Raw genomic sequence first — 21425 nt, 5'->3', positions numbered from 1 at the left:
AGTTTAGTTAGTAGCAGGCTGTGAGAGAGTGTCAAAGGCCTTAGAGAGGTCAAGTAGTAGGGTAGAAACAATTCGCGGGCTTTATTTACAGTTTCAAGAAAGGAGAGGAGGGCGGTCATAGTGCTATGATGTGGTCTGAATCCATGTTGTGTGGGAGTTAGTAGGTGATTATCTAAGAGATGTGGAAGGAGTTGTAGTTGGATACACTTTTCTAGGAGTTTAGAGATGGGGGACAGAATAGCGATGAGGCGGAAATTAGTAACATTGTTGTTGCCACCTTTATGTAGAGGTATGATAAAGGCCCTTTTCCAGACTTGGGGTACTATACATTCTTGGATAGAGCGGTTGATTAAAATGCTAATAGGGTAAGCGATTGCTTCAGCAGCTTTGCTAAGAAAGTAAGAAGGGATGTTATCAGGAGCATTGGTGCATGGCTTCAGTTTCATAAGGAGTTTCTTTATAGTAGAAGTGGGTATAGGTTTAAATGAGAAAAAAGGAGTGTGAAGAGGGAGAATTAGGGGCAGGTGAAGCTGATGAAGTAGTAGGAGTAGGAGGAGTGGAGGGATGGGAGTTAGTAGATGGGAATGAGGAAGTAGTAGCAGAGTAGGGTAGAGAGATGGTTGGGGATGGTAAGGGAGTTTTGGAGAATGTAGTGGTGTTAGAGAAAGATGACGTTAATTTGGAAATGGATTCAATGAAAAGAGTTAAATTGGGTAGCCAAGTCTTGGTCAGGAGCGTTTGGGTCTGGGGTAGGGGTATCTGGTTTGCTGGGGTTAAGTAGAGTAGAGATACCTTTCCAAAATTTCTGAGGGTTTGATTTTATTATTGTTTTGAAGTGTGGAAAAGTAGTTTTGTCGGTCGAAGATTATGAGCTTTTTTACCTTATTTCAAAGTATTTTATATTCATTGCAATAAAAGGACAGGATTACAGTATTTTCAGAAGCTCATTACATTTTATTGCAGACCAGTGTCTTATAGCAGTGTCTGTGTGTTAGTACACTTGTAGTTGGGTGGCTTTAATGGTATATGGTAAATAAGCATTGCTACCTTACTTAAAAGCCAAGCCCTGCAACAACTAGCTCCACAATGAAGTCAAAACACAATAGCTCTGGTGGGTAAATGTACTCTGTAGTAATCAAAAAAGGCAAGTGTTTAAAATAACTACAGCTTATGTGCAAACACAATAGGTAGTGATGAAACAATGCTCTGCTAAAAATGCTTTAATGCTCCACATTGCTGAGCTGCAGATCAGTTATCACTGGCTACCAGGATTTCACCCACTTCAGCTCAAGCACGGTGCCGTTCAGTGCAACCTTCCCAGAACTAATTCAAGTCTGACCAGAATTATTTGGTGTGTGTATAAGAGGGAGGTAGCATACCCCTCAGCTGTCCAGATTTTTGCCCCATATTCCTCCTAAAAAGGATTGAAGTTGCTAAATGAGACATTTCAGTTTTAGATGTCATGTCATTTAGAAAAATACATGCTAACAAATCCTGTTACTCTTGCAATTTTCTTAGTTTCTGAGAGCCATATTTATAATCTGTCCCTATTTATTTTAGGCTTTGTCCAGATTTCTTGCACTAAGGTTGAGGCCTTGAGGGGTGTGGTATGTTTGTGAGAGAAAGTGAAATGCCCAAGTTAGAGTTAGCAGGTGGAATTTTCAAGTGCATTTTCAAGGAACTGTGAGTTTTAAGGGAAGCTAAGTTCACTGCTGCTCATGCCAAGTCTATTTACAATGTGCAACTGTTTTGTTTAGCAAATGGTATCTCTATTGTGGTATAAAGTTTTAAAGCTATGTTAGTAGCACCACAAGTAGAATACTTGCATCTTAATGTAAAGGCTTGAGGTTCTATTCCTACAGCATATACATTTGTATGCTGCAGTCCTCAGGATGTCCTCCTTTGGATGAGATGCCTAATAACTATGAACCTGTTTTTCAGCTTGTCATCCATTTTCTATTGCAATATACCAGCTTACCATTTTTTTAATTTAACACAGGCAATTTATTCTTTGACGGCAGCAGGCACTGAATTTGTAGATGAAACACTGAAATATACAGTTGTTTTCTAGCAACAACATCTTCATTAGTTTCAGATATCTTTAATGTGGAATTATTCAGATTACTTTTACTTCAGCAGAGACCTCAAGTGTTGCTGTATAATACAAGGGATATAATTCAATTATATATTATAATTAATACAATCAGGCAAATCAAATAACTTTTGCATGGCCCTAACGGTGTGCAAGGAGCCTATTGCTTGAAAACAGTTCAAAGGTAAATAACCTGCCACTGGCCAGATGCATTTTCTTTGAATGTGGGTTTCAATGCTGTTTCATTGAATGTGAGTTTCAAAAGTAGAGAAGCTTTAATGCCAAGTCTGTTTTCATTGTAAGACTATTGCTTTGTTTAGGTTTAGTAAATGTCTCAGTGTTTGGGCTATAATGTTTGAAATAAAAGTTGTAAATTAAATCCAACTGCCTGTAATCATTGTAGAACTAAAGCATAAAACAGTATGCACACAGATTTCAACAGTGTCTACAGTAAATGGGGAGAAATAGCCAAGTAATGGGACACTGGAATGGCTGTGTGGGCGGGGCTTGGGGTGGGTGGACTTGGGCGGGGCTGTGTTGGCAGGGGGCGGGGTGAGCTATGTGGGTGGGGCTCTGTGTTTGCACCCCCCTGCAAAAAATCCTGCGGGCTCCCTTGACCCCGACCCCATGTGCAAAAATGTGAAAAGGGGTTGAGGATGGATGGATGAATGGATATGAAGTCTGAAACTCAAACCTCTGTCATTATTTTTTAACCTCAGTCTTTAGTGATTTGCCACTAATTTGCCAGAAAAAAACACAATTTTATGAAAAACAGACCAAAAATATGATGCCAAAATCTGGACATTCTGCGAAAATCTGTTGAGAGGTATGAATGTGATATGCTTATCATGTGACTATGCAGGTCACTTAACCAGACAGTACTCCCATGTTGATTCAGAAAATGCTCCACCAGGATCAATGCTCTGCCCTGGTTTATACATTTGAATAAAATTACCTCAAATATCCTAAATAGGTACATAGAAACTAATGAATACTGCATTCTGTTATTAAGTAAATGTGAGAATAAATTAACAAAATCAGTATAATATATTTTAATATGCAGTTTTTATTTTTTCTTTGATCCAGTATTTGTCAATATAAATATTATATTTTGGATCAACTAAATGTATATTTCATTTGCTTAGACAACTAAACTTTGAATAATGACATGATTCACTTTTAAAATAGTTTCACAGTGGGAATCAAACCTAGGACTATAGGATAAAGCTGATTAACAGCCTTAATCCTTTTGTGCTTCCAGGACACGTACCTCTCAACATCTTTTTCAAGAAAATAAAAAAATAAGTGTATGTTGGGGCAGGGGGTAAAGGCCTCAAATCAGAAACAATTTTACATTATCACTGTATTTCAGTTAAAATATAATAGGTACAGAAGGTTTTGTGTGATAGGATGCCTGAGGAGTGGAGAAAAATAGTTTTGGTACCAATTTTTAAGAATAAGGGTGATGTGCGGAGCTGTAGTAACTACAGAGGGATAAAATTGATCAGTCACAGCATGAAGTTATGGGAAAGAGTAGTGGAAGCTAGGTTAAGAAGGGAGGTGATGATTAGTGATCAGCAGTATGGTTTCATGCCAGGAAAGAACACTACAGATGCAATGTTTGCTCTGAGAGTGTTGATGGAGAAGTATAGAGAAGGTCAAAAGGAGTTGCATTGTGTCTTTGTGGACTTAGAGAAAGCATATGACAGGGTGCCTAGAGAGGAGTTGTGGTATTGTACGAGGAAGTCAGGAGTGGCAGAGAAGTATGTAAGAGTGGTACAGGATATGCACGAGGGTAGTGTGACAGTGGTGAGATTTGCAGTGGTAGTGACGGATGCATTTAAGGTGGAGGTGGGATTACATCAAGGATCTGCTTTGAGCTTTTTCTTATTTGCAATAGTGATGGACAGGTTGACAGACAAATTCAGACGGGAGTCCCTGTGGACTATGATGTCTGCAGATGACATCGTGATCTGTGATGAGAGTAAGGAACAGGTTGAGGAGACCTTGAAGAGGTGGAGATATGCTCTAGTGAGGAGAGGAATGAAGGTCAGCAGGACTAAGACAGAATATATGTGTGTGAATGAGAGGGAGGATAGATGAATGGTGAGGATGCAGGGAGTAGAGCTGGCGAAAGTGGATGAATTTAAATACTTTGGATCAACAGTTCAGAGTAATGATGAGTGTGGAAGAGAGGTGAAGAAGAGAATACAGGCAGGGCAGAGTAGGTGGCAAAGAGTGTCAGGAGTGATTTGTGACAGAGTGGTACCAGTAAGTGTGAAAGGGAAGGCCTACAAGATGGTAGTGAGGCCAGCTATGTTATATGGGTTGGAGACAATGGCATTAACGAAAAGGTAGGAGTCAGACCTGGACATGTCAGAGTTAAAGATTTGCAGTGGGTATGATGAGGATGGACAGGATTAGGAATCAGTATATTAGAGGGTCAGCTCAGGTTAGATGGTTTGGAGACAAACCCAGAGAGGCGAGATTGTACTGGTTTGGACATGTACTGAGGAGGGATGCTGGGTATACGGGGAAAAGGATGCTAAGAATGAAGCTGCCAGGTAAGACAAAAAGAGGAAGGTTTAATATAAGGTTTATGGATGTGGTGAGGGAGGACAGGCAGGTGGTTGGTGTGACAGAGCAAGATGCAGAGGACAGGAAGAAATGGAAACAGATGAACCGCTGTGGTGACCCCTAATGGGTACAACTGAAAGAAGAGGAAGGTACAGAAGGTTTTGCATCAACATACTAATGTCTGGCTTTACTAACTAACTGTAATCCTCAGATGTCCCTCTATTCCAATGCCTTGACCCTTTTTCTAGATGGTTCAGATGGGGCTTTGGCTGCAGCCTCCATCCCTAATACTAACTGCTTTAATCACTGATTCTCAAGATAAAGGTGAAGGGCCTGTAAATGGCAACGTAAGGTCTTCAGGACAAATGAATGGCAAATGGTGCAGTTCACGTGGATATGTTTCTTGCCTAGGCAAGAGAGACACTGGTCATGGGTGTCTTTGTGGGGAATCTGACGACCACACTTGCACATAACGGATGACATGAACAATCTGTGCAAATAACAAGGACTGAAGAAATCTCCAGTGGGGTACTTATCTGAACTTTAATTTGATCTGACGTCCATGAGAAGCAGGAGCACCTGGTGTACGACTGGTGGCTGATAAGTTCTGAGGGCTGGTGTGTGCAGACATCACTTTTATGGCCCACATTCCAGTAGTGACATCAGATGTCAGATGCGCCAAGAGGGACTGAAAATCTTTGGAAACCTGACCAGATGAACTGGAGAGGAAGAAGGGTAAACCCACAAGTAGAATACTGCAACATGGAAGAGAATGACATCTATAGTTATGGTAAGATTTTACACAACTTTCCTTTATTTATCAAAAAAATAAAAATGATTTTTGGGGACAGTGCAAAAAGATGAGGCAAAATTGTGGATATTCTGCAATATTTTGGACCATTGATGATTATGCCAGGCCATTAAGTACATTCATTAATTATTTAAATTCTAGTCGTACAGCTATTTACTGGTTGTTGGCATTATTGTTTAACTGTAGATTTCAGGAGATTCTTCTTCTTCTTTCGGCTTTTCTTGGTTAGGGGTCGCCACAGCAGATCACCTGTCCGCTCATGATTGGCAGTAGAGTTTTACGGTGTCGAGTTGCCAGCCCGGCGCCCAACCTTCCACGGAAGGCACACACATGCACACACTCACACCTAGGGTCAATTTAGAGTGTCCAATCCATCTACTGCATGTCTTTGGGATGTGGGAGGAAACCGCAGCACCCGGAGGAAACCCACGTGACCACAGGGAAGACATGCAGACTCCGCACAGAAGGCACCCCAGCCGAGAATCAAACTGGAGAACCTCTTGCTGTGAGGCGGCAACACTAACCGCTGCACCATTTCAGGAGAGTGTAAGTCTTTATTTACATGGAGATATGTCTAGCAAAAAATAAACAAACATTTACGTATGAAAAGGGATGAGTTGAGTAAAGGAGCATATTGTGTAGATTTCTGCCTTATCTAGGCTTCTTGCAGTTTAATGTGCCAGAAAACAGACTGACCGTATGTAAAAATGGCCCAATTGGCAAAGGAAACCTTCCAGTTTGTATAAACTTTAGTCCCATGACCATGACTGTCAGACTTCAGAACATAAATCCCACTTGTACTACTAACCCTGTACCGTTCAATACTAGAAGTACAGTGCATTCCATTTACACCAAAGTATTCTTCACCAACATAAGCACTAGTTTAGGATTAATAAAATAATGAAGTTCCATTTTCATTAGCTGAAATTCTGAAAGTTATATTGACCATCATTACTGTAGAAGCCACTCACAGTCACTCATCTGTAGCTTCCACAAATAATGACTTGTACTTGTGTGTGACTTTATATAGGCAAGAATTAAACTTTAAATGCAGAAGACTAAACAAACAGACCAGCAGCACAAATAATAATATAACAAAAAAAACAAGTGCTATTGAATTTACTGGTCTAGTCAAAATGTGAAATCCCTTGTTTTTACTAGTACTTCGGTAATCAAAATTTTAGAAATGAACCTGATTTTTTGAGAAAATTGAAAAAAGAAGCACAGAGCATGACTTCACCAAAAGGATGCACCAGCTGAACAGATAGTTTGAATTAATTTGTAATGGGATGGCTGACTGCCCTTTAGGATAAGTTTTTGCTAAAATTTCTTAGTTACTAGAATGTAAAGAAAGTACAAGATGTGAGGCAGATGACATCTCCCCAACTAAGAAAACCGCTAGCCTATGTTGATCTATATTTGCGCTTATTAAATACAGATATGTATATGTATGTTTTTGTGTGTGCGTGCCTGTATGTATATGTGTGTGTGTGTGTGTGTGTGTGTGTGTGTGTGTGTGTGTGTGTGTGTATATATATATATATATATATATATATATATATATATATATACATACACACTTATATGTGTGTGTGTAAATATGTATACAAATATGCCTGTATGGCTTCCTCAGTTCATGGAAGGTCAACTGGCAGGTCATCATACAAATGCGGTCAAATGTCCTTCGTATCAACATTTAAAGATATATTTCATGACACAGAAGTAAAAGTCAGCAGCTTGCCTCCAACTTGGATTAAAATAGCAACTAAATAAAGAAACGTATGCTGCCACACCACCAACTTTGTAACTAAATAAGTAAATACATAGCTGCACTCAGCAACAGCATAGAGTTCCTCCAGCAAATAAATATCGTAAGACAAAATTCAATGTTTGAAAGACAAAATTCAAAGTTCAGGTACTACAATCATATTATTGAATAGGTCCATGACTCCAAAATGGGGAAAAAAAACCTTCAATGTAGGCGTGAGGGATTGAAAACACTAACTCTGACTTGCAAAGTTTAATACAGAAACCCCTACACTAACAAGCAGCTTGCTGATTTAGAGTGCAAAAGTAGTAGATGGTCTTTGGTGCCACCTTACTGTCTTTAAAGATTTTACAGTTTACTCTTAAAATTTGATGTTTTACATTTGATGTCATAAAGTCAATATCTTTAACTGTTGATAAGAAGGATGTTTGACAGCATTTGTACAATGGTCTGCAGGTCAACTTGGAGCCCCTACACACACACACACACACACACACACACACACACACACACACACACACACACACACACACACACGCACACGCACACACGCACACACGCACACGCACACACACACACACATTTGTCAGTGGCTCAGCAGATGGCAACTCATCTTTGACCTGGAAGATGAGATGGCTGTGAATTCTGTCCCCAGTTTGGTTCTTGCTGTTCTCATGCTCCATTACTATCACTGTAATGCAGCATGACGTGGAGAGCTTCACTACTGAGATATAATCTTTAGGATGAGGCATTAAACTGAATTTTCATTGCCTGAGATGGGGGCTGCATGCGTAGATGTAAGAATTCCTTTGACATTTACTGGATATTTTTTCTTGTATTAAAGTCTGCTTCTATCATGGCTGGTTCCATGGTTTAGAGGCATAATGCCCCGACAGTAATACAAATGACATGAATGAGTATAGTCGCTAAAACATTGGGAAGCTGACATGGGAAGGCAGGAGGGGAGTGGCTAAAGTTAACTATCTCATCTCAAGGGGAAGAGGCCAGCAGTTAAACTAGGAAGAGTACTGCAACCAGCACTTGCAGTAAAAGTGCATTGTACTACAAACTAGGGGCAGCAGGTGTGTATTAGCACATGTGCATCTTGAAATGTGACTAACACTTGCAGTAAAAGTGCATTGTACTACAAACTAGGGGCAGCAAGTGTGTATTAGCACATGTGCATCTCCAAATGTGACTAACACTTGCAGTAAAAGTGTATTGTACTACAAACTAGGGGCAGCAGGTGTGTACTAGCACATGTGCATCTCCAAATGTGACTAACACTTGCAGTAAAAGTGCATTGTACTACAAACTAGTGGCAGCAGAAGTGTATTAGCACATGTGCATCTCCAAATGCAGGCATTAGTAAGGAAGTCACATGCTGGAGCTAAGCACAGGAATACAAATCCCCACAGGACTGTCAACTCTGGACAATGAACTGGTCAATAAGGAGTCTAAGAAAAAGTTAGGCTGTTAGGGTGGGTTTTAAAAATATGTACTTTTATCATATAAACAAAACCATCAATTCTTAGGAAAAATATTTAAAGTTTAGATAAATACACAGTTAAAAAACTCAAACATTTTTCATTCAAAATTATATTGTTCAGCATGCATACAGTGAATATAAAAAAGTTTATACACCCCTGTTAAAATACCAGGCTTTTGTGATATAAAAAAAGAAACCACAATAAATCATTTCAAAACTTTTCTCACCTTTAATGTGACCTATAACCTGTACAATTCAATTGAAGAAGAAATCTGTTAAGGGAAAAATATAAAAAAAATGTACACTATTCTCGGTACATAAGTGTGCACACCCTTAAATTAATACTTTGTTGTGTGTGCACACCCTTAAACTAATAGTTTGTTGACGCACCTTTTGATTTAATTACAACATTCAGTCTTCCTGGGTACACACCTGCCATCAGTTAAAGAGACTGATTAACCCCAAATAAAGTCCAGCTGTTCTAGTAGGATTTTCCTGACATTTACTCACTTGTCTGCTACAGCAAAAGCCATGGTTCACAGAGAGCTTACAAAGCATCAAAGGGATCTCATTGTTGAAAGGTATCAGTCAGGAGAAGGGTACAAAAAAATTTCCAGAGCATTGCATATACCATGGAACACAGTGAAGACAGTCATCAAAAAGTGTAGAAAATATGGGACTACAGTGACATTGCAAAGGACTGAACGTCCCTCCAAAAAAGACAAGATGAAAACTGGTCAGGGAGGCTGCCGAGAGACCTACAGCAAACAGTGAAGGAACTGCAGGAATTTCTGGCAAGTACTGGTTTTGTACTACATGAGACAACAATCTCCAGTATTCTCCATATGTCTGGACTATGGGGTAGGGTTGCAAGACGGAAGCCTTTTCTTACACAAAAAACATCCAGGCCATGCTAAAATTTGCAAAACAATATATCAAGTCTCCCAAAAGCATGTGGGAAAATGTGTTATGGTCTTATGAGACCAAGGTTGAACCTTTGGACACAATTCCATAAGGTACATTTAGCGCAAAAACAACACATTGCATCACAAAAAAAACACAATCCCCACGGTGAAGCATGGTGGAGAAAGTATCATGCTTTGGGGTTGTTTTCTTCAGGTGGAACTGGGGCATTAGTCAAGGTGGAGGGAAATATGAACAGTTCCAAATACCAGTTACGTTTGGCCCAAAACCTTTGGGCGTCTACTTGAAAGCTGAAGAAGAAGAATTATTTCATCTTTCAACATGACAAGCATACATCCAAATCAACAAAAGAATGGCTTTACCAGAAGAAAATTAATGTTTTGGAATGGCCCACCCAGAGCCCAGAACTAAATTCAATAGAAAATCTTTGGGGTTATCTGAAGAGGGCTGTGCACAAGAAATGCCCTCGTAATCTGACAGATTTGGAGTGCTTTTGCAAGGAAGAACAAATATTGCCAAGTCAAGATGTGCCATGTTGATAGACTCCTACCAAAGAAGACTGAATGCTGTAATTAAATCAAAATGTGCTTCAACAAAGTATTAGGCTAAGAGTGTGCACACACAACAAAGTATTAGTTTAAGGATGTGCACACTTATGCAACCAGCGTATTGTATGTTTTTTTTTTTTTTTTTTTTTTTTTTTTTTTATATTTATCCCTAACAGATTTGTTTGTTTTTCAATTGAATTGTACAGGTTATAGGTCACATTAAAGGTTAGAAAGGTTTTGAAATGATTTATTGTGGTCTAATTTTTATATCACAAAAACCTGGCATTTTAACAGGGGTGTCTAAACTTTTTATATCCACTGTATTTCATGTTATACAAATTTATATATATTATAAGCTGAACATATCAAATTCTTCTTAAAACTGTACTGCGGTCTTTCTCATTTCATTCACCTGTGTGCCGTACATAAAATCTATATGAGGAATTATTCGCTGGTGTTGTACTTAAACTTCTGCTCCCTGGATATGTCTTAGCAGTTGGCCAAAATCCTTCTGCCTCACTACATGTTAAAACAATTCTGCACCTTCTTTGTTTACATACTCTGCATTCCATAATCTTTTACTGTGTACTTTAACCAGAAGTGTAATATTCCCCAGCTTCCTTATAAATCCCTTTCAGGTACCATTTTGCCTACTTCATGAATTCCTTATAATTGCTCTAATAAATAATTTCCAACAAAGGTGTGCCTCCATTTCTGTCTGCATGCAAACATACCTTAACTGGAAATGAACCCCAGCTGCACCATTTTTAAGTCCCGTCCTCATTTTCTTCATGAGAAATCTGCTGTGGCATTGGTTCAATCTGCTTCCCTCGTTTAGCTAAGAAAATAAAAATAAAGTAAGACCATTATCGGATGTTCCAAGTCCACACATGTTTTCTTTACCACAGCAGTCTTAAAAAAAGATCCCTACCACTTCAAAATATTTAATTTCCCATATATTTTCCATTTTATGATTGTATGCTGGTCTTGTTATTTCTTTCTCAACCCATTTGTCTAAGCATACTCTCGTTTCTCTCATCTGTCTTCTGTTATAGTTTTGTCTATGATACAGTTTTTTCTTCTTAGCTATACTTCATCTCTTTTAATTTTCAGTCTTCCAAAAATCATTTTAAATACTGCTGCATTTCTAATGTTTCTTTCTGTTCAGTAACTTTTCTTCCACATTCAGCCACCAGTGTAGATTTTCAATCGCTACCTTCCATACAAGTAACAATTTAACAGTTTTATTTTTACCTTTTGATGTGTATTTCTGCATGCACTTAATACATCTGATTTCTTTTCTGTTGCTGAAGAAGCTTTTTATATTATACATTACCTCTCTCCTAATTCCATAACTTCCTGAATTTGCTTTCTAGCGTATATATATCTTACTTAAACTTTCTTGCCTTTTACCCCAACCCAAAACCTATATCCCTCACTTATCTAATCCTTTAAGTAAAGCAGCCACATCTATCTGTCTAAATACCAAACTTTCCTTTCTTTATGATCCAGCTATAGCTGAAAAGGTGTGTTAATGTTATACTTATCAGAAATATCTTAGCTCAGTTTATCCATTTCATTGTCATTCAGTTAGCCGATATGCGATGTTAAAAACATTATAATACAAAGAAACCCATGCCTGTTGTCCTGTTTCTTCTTTGTATAAAATCATCAGTTATGAATAATATAAGCTACTCTGATCTATTACTACCCCCATATCACTGCAGTGAACATATTTTGCTTCTCTTCTACTTTTCTGCCTCTTCCTTTTTCCCCCAACTGACACTACACCCCCCCGCCTAATTCTATTTCTGATATTCAATGTAAAAGACATTTTTATTGTGAAACACTTTCTGCTCATCCTTCTCTCTAGCAGGTGAGCAAGTGTTACGAAATGTGTATGCTCTATTTCATGTCTGAAGATTTCTCCTAAAACCCTGCCTGGACTAGTGTCTACCACCTAAAGTACATGCCATCTAAACCCATGTTTCTATATGTTCTGTACTACCTGACAAAAGTTTTACCTCTCAATACTTCTTCCGCTTCTTTTGTATCTTTTTACCCTTATGTTTTTTTCAAGTAAATTTTCATTATGAGTTTCCACCCTATCCAACTTATCTTGCATTTGCTTTTGCTACCCCCACCCCCAACTGTTTCCAACAGACACATCGTCAAATGATATGCTTTATTCTTCCTTATATTCTGAACTGCTCTCATTCCGCAAAACTTCAATAACATTCTTAATCTCCTTCAGTCACTTATATTTTAAGCATTTTGAACTTGCACATTCTGTATTATTTGTGTTACCTGATCTTCTAGAAGTCTCCGAAACATACCTCTCAACCTTTTAGAACAAGAAATCTGGACAGATCTAAATCAATGGGGGGACAATGGCCCAGAAATAGGGACATATTTTAAATACTGTTCTTATAAACACATAAAGTTGTTAGAATAGCAGAATTTCTGTTAGCATGCATTTTGTGAAGGATTTGAAGTCTGAAACTCAAATGTATGTCTTTATTTAGTGACTTCAGTCCTCAGTGATTTACCAGAAGACCACAAATTTTATGAGGAAAAGATCAAAAATATAAGGTAAATATCTGGGCATTTTGTGAAAATCTTTGCTCCTTCTTTGTTGCCTGTTAGTAGCACTGCACATTACACTGTATTCCCTTTTCTTGAGATAAATACCTTTTGGTAGTCATATCTTTGTCCATGGGGTAGAAAGCAAGTCAAATGTTGGATTTGATTTTTGCTGTAGCCTTTTCTAATCTCCCTTGGGTGGTTGGCAGGATCAATGTGACACCATCTATATCAGGTCTGTAATGTACCTACATAATTCCACACAAATATGCTGGCTAAAGTGCCTGACCATGTACCCTGAGACATTGGGAACTGTGCTGCTCATGTCTGGCCATTTACAAATGTTACTTTTGCTGTGGTACCTGTTCTTTTTCCATGGGATGACTGAGCTGACATCACCCACTTACTTCTGTCTCTCCCAGACTGGCACCTCCACTATCCGACTCCATTAACTGGGCAGAAGTCACTAGGGCTGCAGTAAGGGCTGCTACCCTTTGCATCTTATAGTATGCTAAAGCAAAGAACATTGTTATCCCTATAGTCTCTATGTAAGCACAATAGTTCACGCCTACCAAGTGACCTATAATTACCAGAGAGGGCATGCTGTCCTTCAAAGCACCAGAATGATTTATACTTACCGAATGACCTGTCATTGCCAGAGAAAACATGTCATCTTTGAAAGGATCAGAATGGATCGTACCTACCAAATGACTCACATTTACCTGAGAGCACTGGAGTGATTAATATCTGCCAACTTAGAGCTAATTACCTGAGAGTGTTTGAAAGAACCATGCTACTTGATAGTAATACTGGGACTAGAAGCAACGGTTCTTGAATATATACCTGTATTTTATTTATGTAGAATATACCAAGTAAAATCAACCTGTTCTCTTGTTACTTAACCTTTGCATATGTTGTTTTCAGTGGGGCCTGCCTATCGTTGTGACAACCATACAGATTTTAGTTGCAGGACTAACTATCGCTGTATACCTACTTGGGCAGTATGCAATGGGTATGACGACTGCAGAGATAACAGTGATGAGCAAGGCTGTGGTAAGTACAAAAAGGAAAATAAGGAGAAAAAAGACTTTTATGTTTTTCAGCTTCTTTCCTCCAACAAGATTGCCTGGTTCTGTGCTGTTAGCTTTGCTGTTTGTATAAAAAATAAAGAAAAACTTCAGTAAAATCATGCTTGTATTTTTAATATTCATAAGATATTATTAAGGAATGAGGGCTGCAGTGTATGGCATTACGTTTGACTTTTTATGTATATCGACAACATACTGATATCAGGCTGGTAGTAATGGCATTGCCTATGCTGGCATTAACTGGTGCTTCTAACAAACTGCACAGATACTGCCATGTTACTACACATAGTATAGAATCTTAGTGGCATGTTCGTGTTTCTTGTTTTGAATCTTGATTGTAGCAGAAACAGCAGTTTAATTTACATGCTTTAGTATCCTTGTCATAATTTGTGTACTTTTCCTTGTGGAGGTGTATTGGGGGCTATGGAATAAGTGGCTTGCTATTACCTTTTTTCCCTTTTTTGGCTACAGTGTTTTTAATGCATCCTTCTTGTGTCATTAGGTAGAGCCTCTGACACTGATTCTACCATCTCTTCCTATTCTTCATACAAGATAAGTGCACTTTCCATGTTTGCTGTAGCATCCATTAAACCATACTCCCACACTCTCACACCTGATGTACCTTTTCCCATATTTTCTAGCCCTTTTACATTTTTAGAACATATTAGTTGACCCTATATCAGTGTTTACCTGTCATACCTAACCTTTTTTTTGCAGCCTACTTGGAATGAACATGCCATCTATGTAGAAGTCTCAGCTGCGGCCCCTATAGAGTACTGATGCCCTTAACCTTTACATAACATTAATGCATTTTTTATTGTTCTCTTTCCATTTCACTTACTTTCTGGCTGACATTTTCTTCCTCAGGGTATACATCACATTTTCACACCCAGATAAACTGATATTCATTCAAATCTCTTCCCCTTCTTCAGCCTTTCCTTTTACTTCTTCCTCTTTTCAGCAGTTTCCTGCACCTGCCCTTCCTTTCACAGCTACCCTTTTATGGAAGTTTTATCTGTTCACAGTATCACTAGTCTCCACCATTCAGTCTGCGCTTCTGTGCCCATGCAGACTCCCTGAGCAACAACTCCCCTGTCACCAGTCTCTCATGGTAATGATTCCTTTCTGTAGCCACACTTTTGTCAGGACTGCATCTTCTCAAATCTTTCCCACTTCCTTGCTGTTAAACTTCCCCAGCTATCTGAGGTGACTATTTGCCAGATAGCCCAGCTTACTATGATGTTGCCTTCTTAGGTCTCTTTCCCTTCTCAGCAAATGGGTCTTAATAGCACATGCTTTAAATAATTTGAGGTCTGGAACAGTCCATCCCCTAACGTGCAAAGCTCTCATAAGCCTTTCTGTTTTACCCTTGGTTAAGTCTGCCTAATATGTATCTGTGAAATATTTCCTGCAGTTTTTTCACTCTGATGTGCCTGAATAAGTGTAGTATGTTAGACAACTGTACCATTTGATCACATTTGTTATATCAGAAAAAGAAAAGCTGTCTTATTACATTTTTCCATCATTTTCAATGTCATTTCCTAACACCACATAACTCTTTCCAGATATGTCCATTCATGTTTCATAGATTTAGATCTCTAGATGTTAGCTCCTGCCCTTCTGTTTATCCTCAGCACTCATGGCTCCCTTCAGCCAGCACTATCTTGCCCAAGATGAACTGCATGCCTTACTGTTGTCTAAAATCCCATAACACCAGTCTGCAGTTGGGAGAACTTATCACTAAAATGCACATACCTAACCTTCAACTAAAAAAAGATAAACAGAGTACCAAAAGTTGTTAAATGAAAATAAAAACCAAGAAAAAAACACCAAAGAGGAGAAAAAATATTCCAGCATTTTTAATGAGTGTTGTTGAGTGCTTTTGGCCACTCTGGCCTTCATCAGAAGAACATGGCAGTGATCATAAAATCAACAATTGTTCACTGTGCTCTCCCATCTTTCACCACTTTGTTCCTTACCCATCCCTCCAGGACTACAGTGGCTAATAGAAAATGTACTAGACAGAGAGAGAATCACTGATATGTGATGATCTCAGCTGTGCGGTAATATAAATATCCTGTTTACCACAATATTAATTAGAGTTTTGCATATCATTCTCCCCAGCCTCTCAATCTTTGCCCCAGTGCCATGTTTTCCAGTACCCTGAAAAAAATCCCACTTTGTTGAATCAGATACCATTTATTATGTCTGGTAAAATGATGCTCAACCTTGGCTTCTTCTCTATATCTTCTCCATGAAGACAGTATAATGTCACTGGTGGTCTGCTGCTGATTACATAACTGATCCTCCTGAGCTAAGGCTGGGGTCACACCGTCCGGCTTACTAACATTATTTGCACAAGAATGTTACTATCAACATTTATTAGCACGACTGGTCAGGAGTTCCTGTCTTCCATTCAGTCTTCTCTGTCATGAATGAGGACCACCCTTGCCTTTGTCATAGAACACCTCAGTGTTCCATTTCCATTTGTTGTTTTGTATGGGTCGGCTATGGTTCCTACTACCTCCTGTACTACTAAATGATAAGACCAAACTACTATTACTCCTTTTAGATTTCTTGCTATTTCTTCATTGTTTTTATCACTCTAACTGCTTCCTTTTTTCTCTTTCCTGCCTAAGTGGTCTCTTTCATCCTTTTTCAGGCTTTCCTTTCATCCAGTCTGTCTTGCCTCCATTCCCTACCTTTGGCCCTCCATCCTTTGCAGTAGTGTTTTGTGAATATTCTTTATGAATTTCCCACTTCCTTCTTTCAGCAAACATTTCTCTGTTTTTTGTGGTGTGGTGTACATATCCACTCTCTGCATCTTCAGTCTCATCTGCAGAAGTTCCCTTGCAACCCCACCATTTTCACATGTCCCCTCTCCAATTCCACCTTTTTTGCATCGGTTTCCTTCATCATCATCTAAAGCTTACATTGTGGCACCAGTTCCTGTTTTCTCCACTCCTCTCTTCCAACTTCTAGGTCTCCCACCCTAGTTTTTATGTCTTCTCTTGCTTCCCCTTCAGCTCCAACACTGCCGTCCTTCCTTCACCACATTTAATAGTGACCTCAAGCATGAAATTATCAGTATATACTTGCACTTAACTTTTTTTCCACCTTCCACTTCTTTCTTACCTATTATTTCTCATTCATATTACTTTATACCCCTTTTTTCTTTTACCAATGCCCACAGGCTTACGTCTACCTTTTGCCCTTTACCGTGGGTTGGATTTTGCCTTATCCATTGGGATTAGTTACATCTCCATTGTTTTTCTTCTCCCTTCTCACCATTCAGCCCCCACTGTATCAGAATCTCAGAATATTCTGAGATTCATCTTTCCGTAATTACTGTCACACTTTCCCTATTTTTTCCTTCTACACTAGGATACTGCCCAATTTGCTAATCTGCCTAATCCCCCCATGCAAGAATGTTTGCTGTACCAAAGGACTCAGCAACTTTAGACCGTTTTCTTATTGCTTCCTAAGATGGGTTTGTCTAGTACACTACTATAATATGAGTAACAAAATGATAGGGAAACAGATCATGAAATGTAAGGTCTTTTTCCATGCTTTTATCGTAGGTGAGCTGTTGCTGGCCTTTTGTTCTCCCAGAATTAATACTCTTATGGGCATTACTCACTTAATAATGTCAATAGTGCAAACTGGGTGTGGGACATACTGTCTGATATGTGTGTATGTTTCTCTGTAAAGTCACCATCTGAGCTGTTTGTTTGGGGAATGCCTAGATTTTGAACAGCCCAAAAAGGCCCATGTTTATATTTCCCCTTGACCATGTTCTATTATTAAATAACTTTGATATATCACACTTGCAATTTTGAAAGTTTCTGAAAAAAATATTAATTTTTTTCTACAGTTTTTGGAATGCTGTGCATTCTGTTTAAGAAAAATAGCACAAACCTCTGGTTCCTGTGTTTGCGGTATTATTATTTACAACTGCCACTGAAAGCTAGAATAGAGTTGATGCTAATTGTTTAACAAAACCTGCAAATTTCTTTTTCAGTAGAAACTGGTTATTTTTATTCCCTTCATGGTGTATCTTTCCTTTATTTACCATAGTCCAAAATATCTGACCCTAGTCATTCTAGTGGGGGTATCATTATATACAGCTCCCAGTGAAATTATGAAAAGGCTGATGCCAATTGTTTCTTAAAGTGTAGAAATTTATAGTCTAGTAGGTACTGATTGATTTTTTTAGGTAATAACCTATGGTTATGTTACCATTTTATTGGTTCATAGATACTTATTAGGCTATTTCCCCTTAAGGATCTTTAGAAGCCTAGCCATACATTCCAATGAAATTTTAACTCTTATCTTTTAAGTAGGAATAACCCAGAGACAAGCAGAATATTTACATTTTGCCCTATCCATGAAGGGCAAGGGTGCGAAACCAGGTATAAATTTGTGGTTACCCATCTATTCATCCAGATTGCATTTCCTTTTCTGCCCTTCCTCCTCTGTGTGTGTTGCTTTCTGCATCAGCTTTAGTAAATGTAATGCTACTTGTAACATTGCTCAGCTTTAGTGATAGTCTTTTGTGTACAGTTCAAAAGTATATAACCATTTGCAACCATTCCTCTCTTCATACGCTCATCTCATTAAAACTCAGTCTATCAGACATGAGTGCAACCATCGAGGCACATTATGCTAAGCAATGGGGATTTGTGAAGGTGAAGCCCAATACATTAGAGGATGAGGGGTGAAGCCGTTAAAGTTGTGGGGAGGTGAAGCCCTTCACATTGGGGATTGGGGGTGAATCCTCCATATAACAAATGCCCAATTTTTCTTCAGAAGCAAACTTAGTCTCAAAGAAATGAGTCTTATTGAAATGAGTTCATAATTTCTGGGTGTACTTACGATTATCTTAGTGTGTGTGCCAACAGTTGTGACTCTCCACTTTTTTATTCTTCTGTTTTTGCCCTTTTCCTCATGGTCGAGTTGTTACATATGTAGAGAGAGAAAGGTAATATAAGTACAAAGCTGTCATGTGGGATATGTGCTCCCCCTACAAAAAAAAGAAATTTAAAGAAGCTTACTTTTGTAATTTGCACTACTTACATATTTCAATTACAATATGGAGGCCTTATGGTGACTCATCATGAAGCTTAACCATCATCATATTTGTAGATCTACTGAAATATTTCTGACTTTGTCACATATTTGCTCCTTCTGGAGAATCTAGATTAGCAGGTGTCTTCTCTGCTGTCTGTTTAATTGTTAGTGTTATTTTTAGGGAAAATTTTCAGCAGTATGAATAAAAAAAGTCAAGTCCAAAATGTTTGGTGGCACTCAGGGTCATACTGAGCCATTTTCTTTTTGTACGTTATTAAATAATCTTTTTTCACTGTGATTATTTATGAGAATTCTAGGAATAAATCTGAATGTAAGTTTCTCTTTATTGATGATCTTATCTCATAATTACAGCTGGATTTTGGATCAGTACTAACACCAAAACTAGAATAATTAAAACAGTAACTAGGTGTCTTAAGATTGCTAGACTCATACAGATATCGCCCAACTCCTGTGAACATCCCTTTAGCCGGTTTCATCATAACCTTGATTTTGTTTACTTTCACACATCTTACTATATAACTTGATGCTGAAAGCAAAGTCATATGTGTGGACAAATTAAATAAAATTCTTCATGCCAGTAAAGATGCTGTTGCCTGTTACAGAAATAAGCCATCTAGCTTTTAGTTATGATAATTGGGAAGCTCCAGAATGATCAATTCAGTAATTAACCCTGTTTATGGTTTTATTTTTCAAACTGAATTTAGTACACAGTTTGCTTAATTTATTCAACCCTTTCGTGTATTTGCATATCTCCTTATAGTCTGTGTTGGGTGATTTTGTCATTGTGCCTAAATGCATAGTGATTTAAGCTTGCTTTCTTTGCTCAATATTCACCACTTTATCTGTTCTTACTTTTATTATCGTCATTGTATCGGATTTTGCATTTCTTCCATATTCCTTTCAAAACAGTTTTCATAATTTTTTTAAGTTTTTCTGTGTGACATTCCTAACTTTCTGTTTATCTTGATAGTCTACTTTGCATGTTTTGTGTTAGGATTTCTCTTGTCATTCCGGAAACACCCACATCCATTCTTCTTTTCCTTCTTGCTTTCAGTCTAGCATGGCTTTTCGCATTCACTTACCATCGTTGTGTCAGATGTCCTCACTCCTGGGTCTTAACTGTTTCCACTGTAATTCCTACTTGCATGTAGTCACATTGCTCTCGTCTGCAATACTTTGTTGCCGTGTAGCACTTCTCACACTACATTTTTATTAGTGTTTTTCCATATCTTAACTCAGCTGACTTCTTTAACCCTAAGGTACGTCTATAAATGAATTGTTAAAATACTTATTAAACCGTGTTGATTTAATTAACATGCGATAGTGAGTACATTTACAATCACATTTACAATACTTGTGTGTGAAATTACAATTTGCTGTCATGATTTCTGTAACAAATGAAATGTATTTTTAACATTACAGCTGAACTGACCTGTGATCCACTGGGAGATTTCCGCTGTAACAACCATCGATGTATCCCACTCCGCTGGAGATGTGATGGAGATGATGACTGCAGAGACGGGTCCGATGAACTTAACTGTAGTAAGTATGCAGAGTGTACAACCATGCGTGGCTTCTTATTCCTGTCAAGTAGTGCATGCAGACTACTAGTGTTTTCATTGCAGGGTAGTTTAAAAGTTAAAAAAAGAAAAAAAATTGCAGGCAAATTCTGCTCTAACTGTAATAGATTTAAGCAAAGATCCTTCAGAGATTTGTAAAAAAAACCTGCAATTAATGAATTGTTGTAGAAATAAACATTTTAGCCATGTAAAATTCAACATACAACATTTTGAAATGGCATGTATAGTCTTATACTTCCTTTAGTTAAGCAGTAAGTTACTCAGTTTATGTAAGAAATAATTGTACAGAATACACAAGTACGTTAAAGGTCAAGTTTTAAAACTGTTGCACTCAAAAGTCAGATTATGTAGCATGTTTCAATAACATTTATTTTTATATTCTTTTATTTCCCCATTGCCTGCAATCATCAACCTTTCTATATTCCTTCCAGCCCATCCATTCCTCGTTGATGAAAGATGGCTGCACGAGCCATCATACACCCGGCTATCAGGATTTCTTTCTGCTTTGTTCTAACCTCCCCCATCCCGCGTGGGTGGTTTGAGATGAGTTCTGCATCACTGTGGAGGTGGCATTATAGTTTTGTCATATGAGTGCATGCTTCTGTATACCCAAAAGAAAAGCTAACACCCATTGGCAGCTTCCTGAGCTGCACACATGGCCCCAGGTTGCATTTGTATCTACTGCCCCTCCTCTGAGGGATTATATCAACCTTCAATTTGCTGTTCCTCTCCCACCCAAAATAGGAACACCCATTTTCTGTCCACCAGACGCATCCACCAGATTCATGTGCTGCTAAATAGAACTTGGGTCAAATGGGTCATAGTCAGGACTTATACCTCCACATCAACAGAGCTGACACATGAAAATAACATT

At 38.3% G+C, this 21425-nt stretch overlaps 1 protein-coding gene across 1 annotated transcript in view; it reads left to right on the top strand.

Annotated features, from left to right (window-relative positions):
• The window catches only part of LRP2 (LDL receptor related protein 2), a 1335386-nt gene that overhangs the window by 1001792 nt on the left and 312169 nt on the right, over positions 1-21425 (top strand). The window contains exons 57-58 of the mRNA XM_044075346.1: positions 13717-13845; positions 20394-20513. Coding sequence (XP_043931281.1) covers positions 13717-13845; positions 20394-20513 — 249 coding nt within the window. The remainder of the gene's footprint in view (positions 1-13716; positions 13846-20393; positions 20514-21425) is intronic.

This window comes from Protopterus annectens, chromosome 6.part1 (assembly GCF_019279795.1).
Source record: "Protopterus annectens isolate FY-2018-M chromosome 6.part1, PAN1.0, whole genome shotgun sequence".
Taxonomy (NCBI): Eukaryota; Metazoa; Chordata; order Ceratodontiformes; family Protopteridae; genus Protopterus; species Protopterus annectens.
This window is presented reverse-complemented; position numbering and strand designations above follow the sequence as displayed.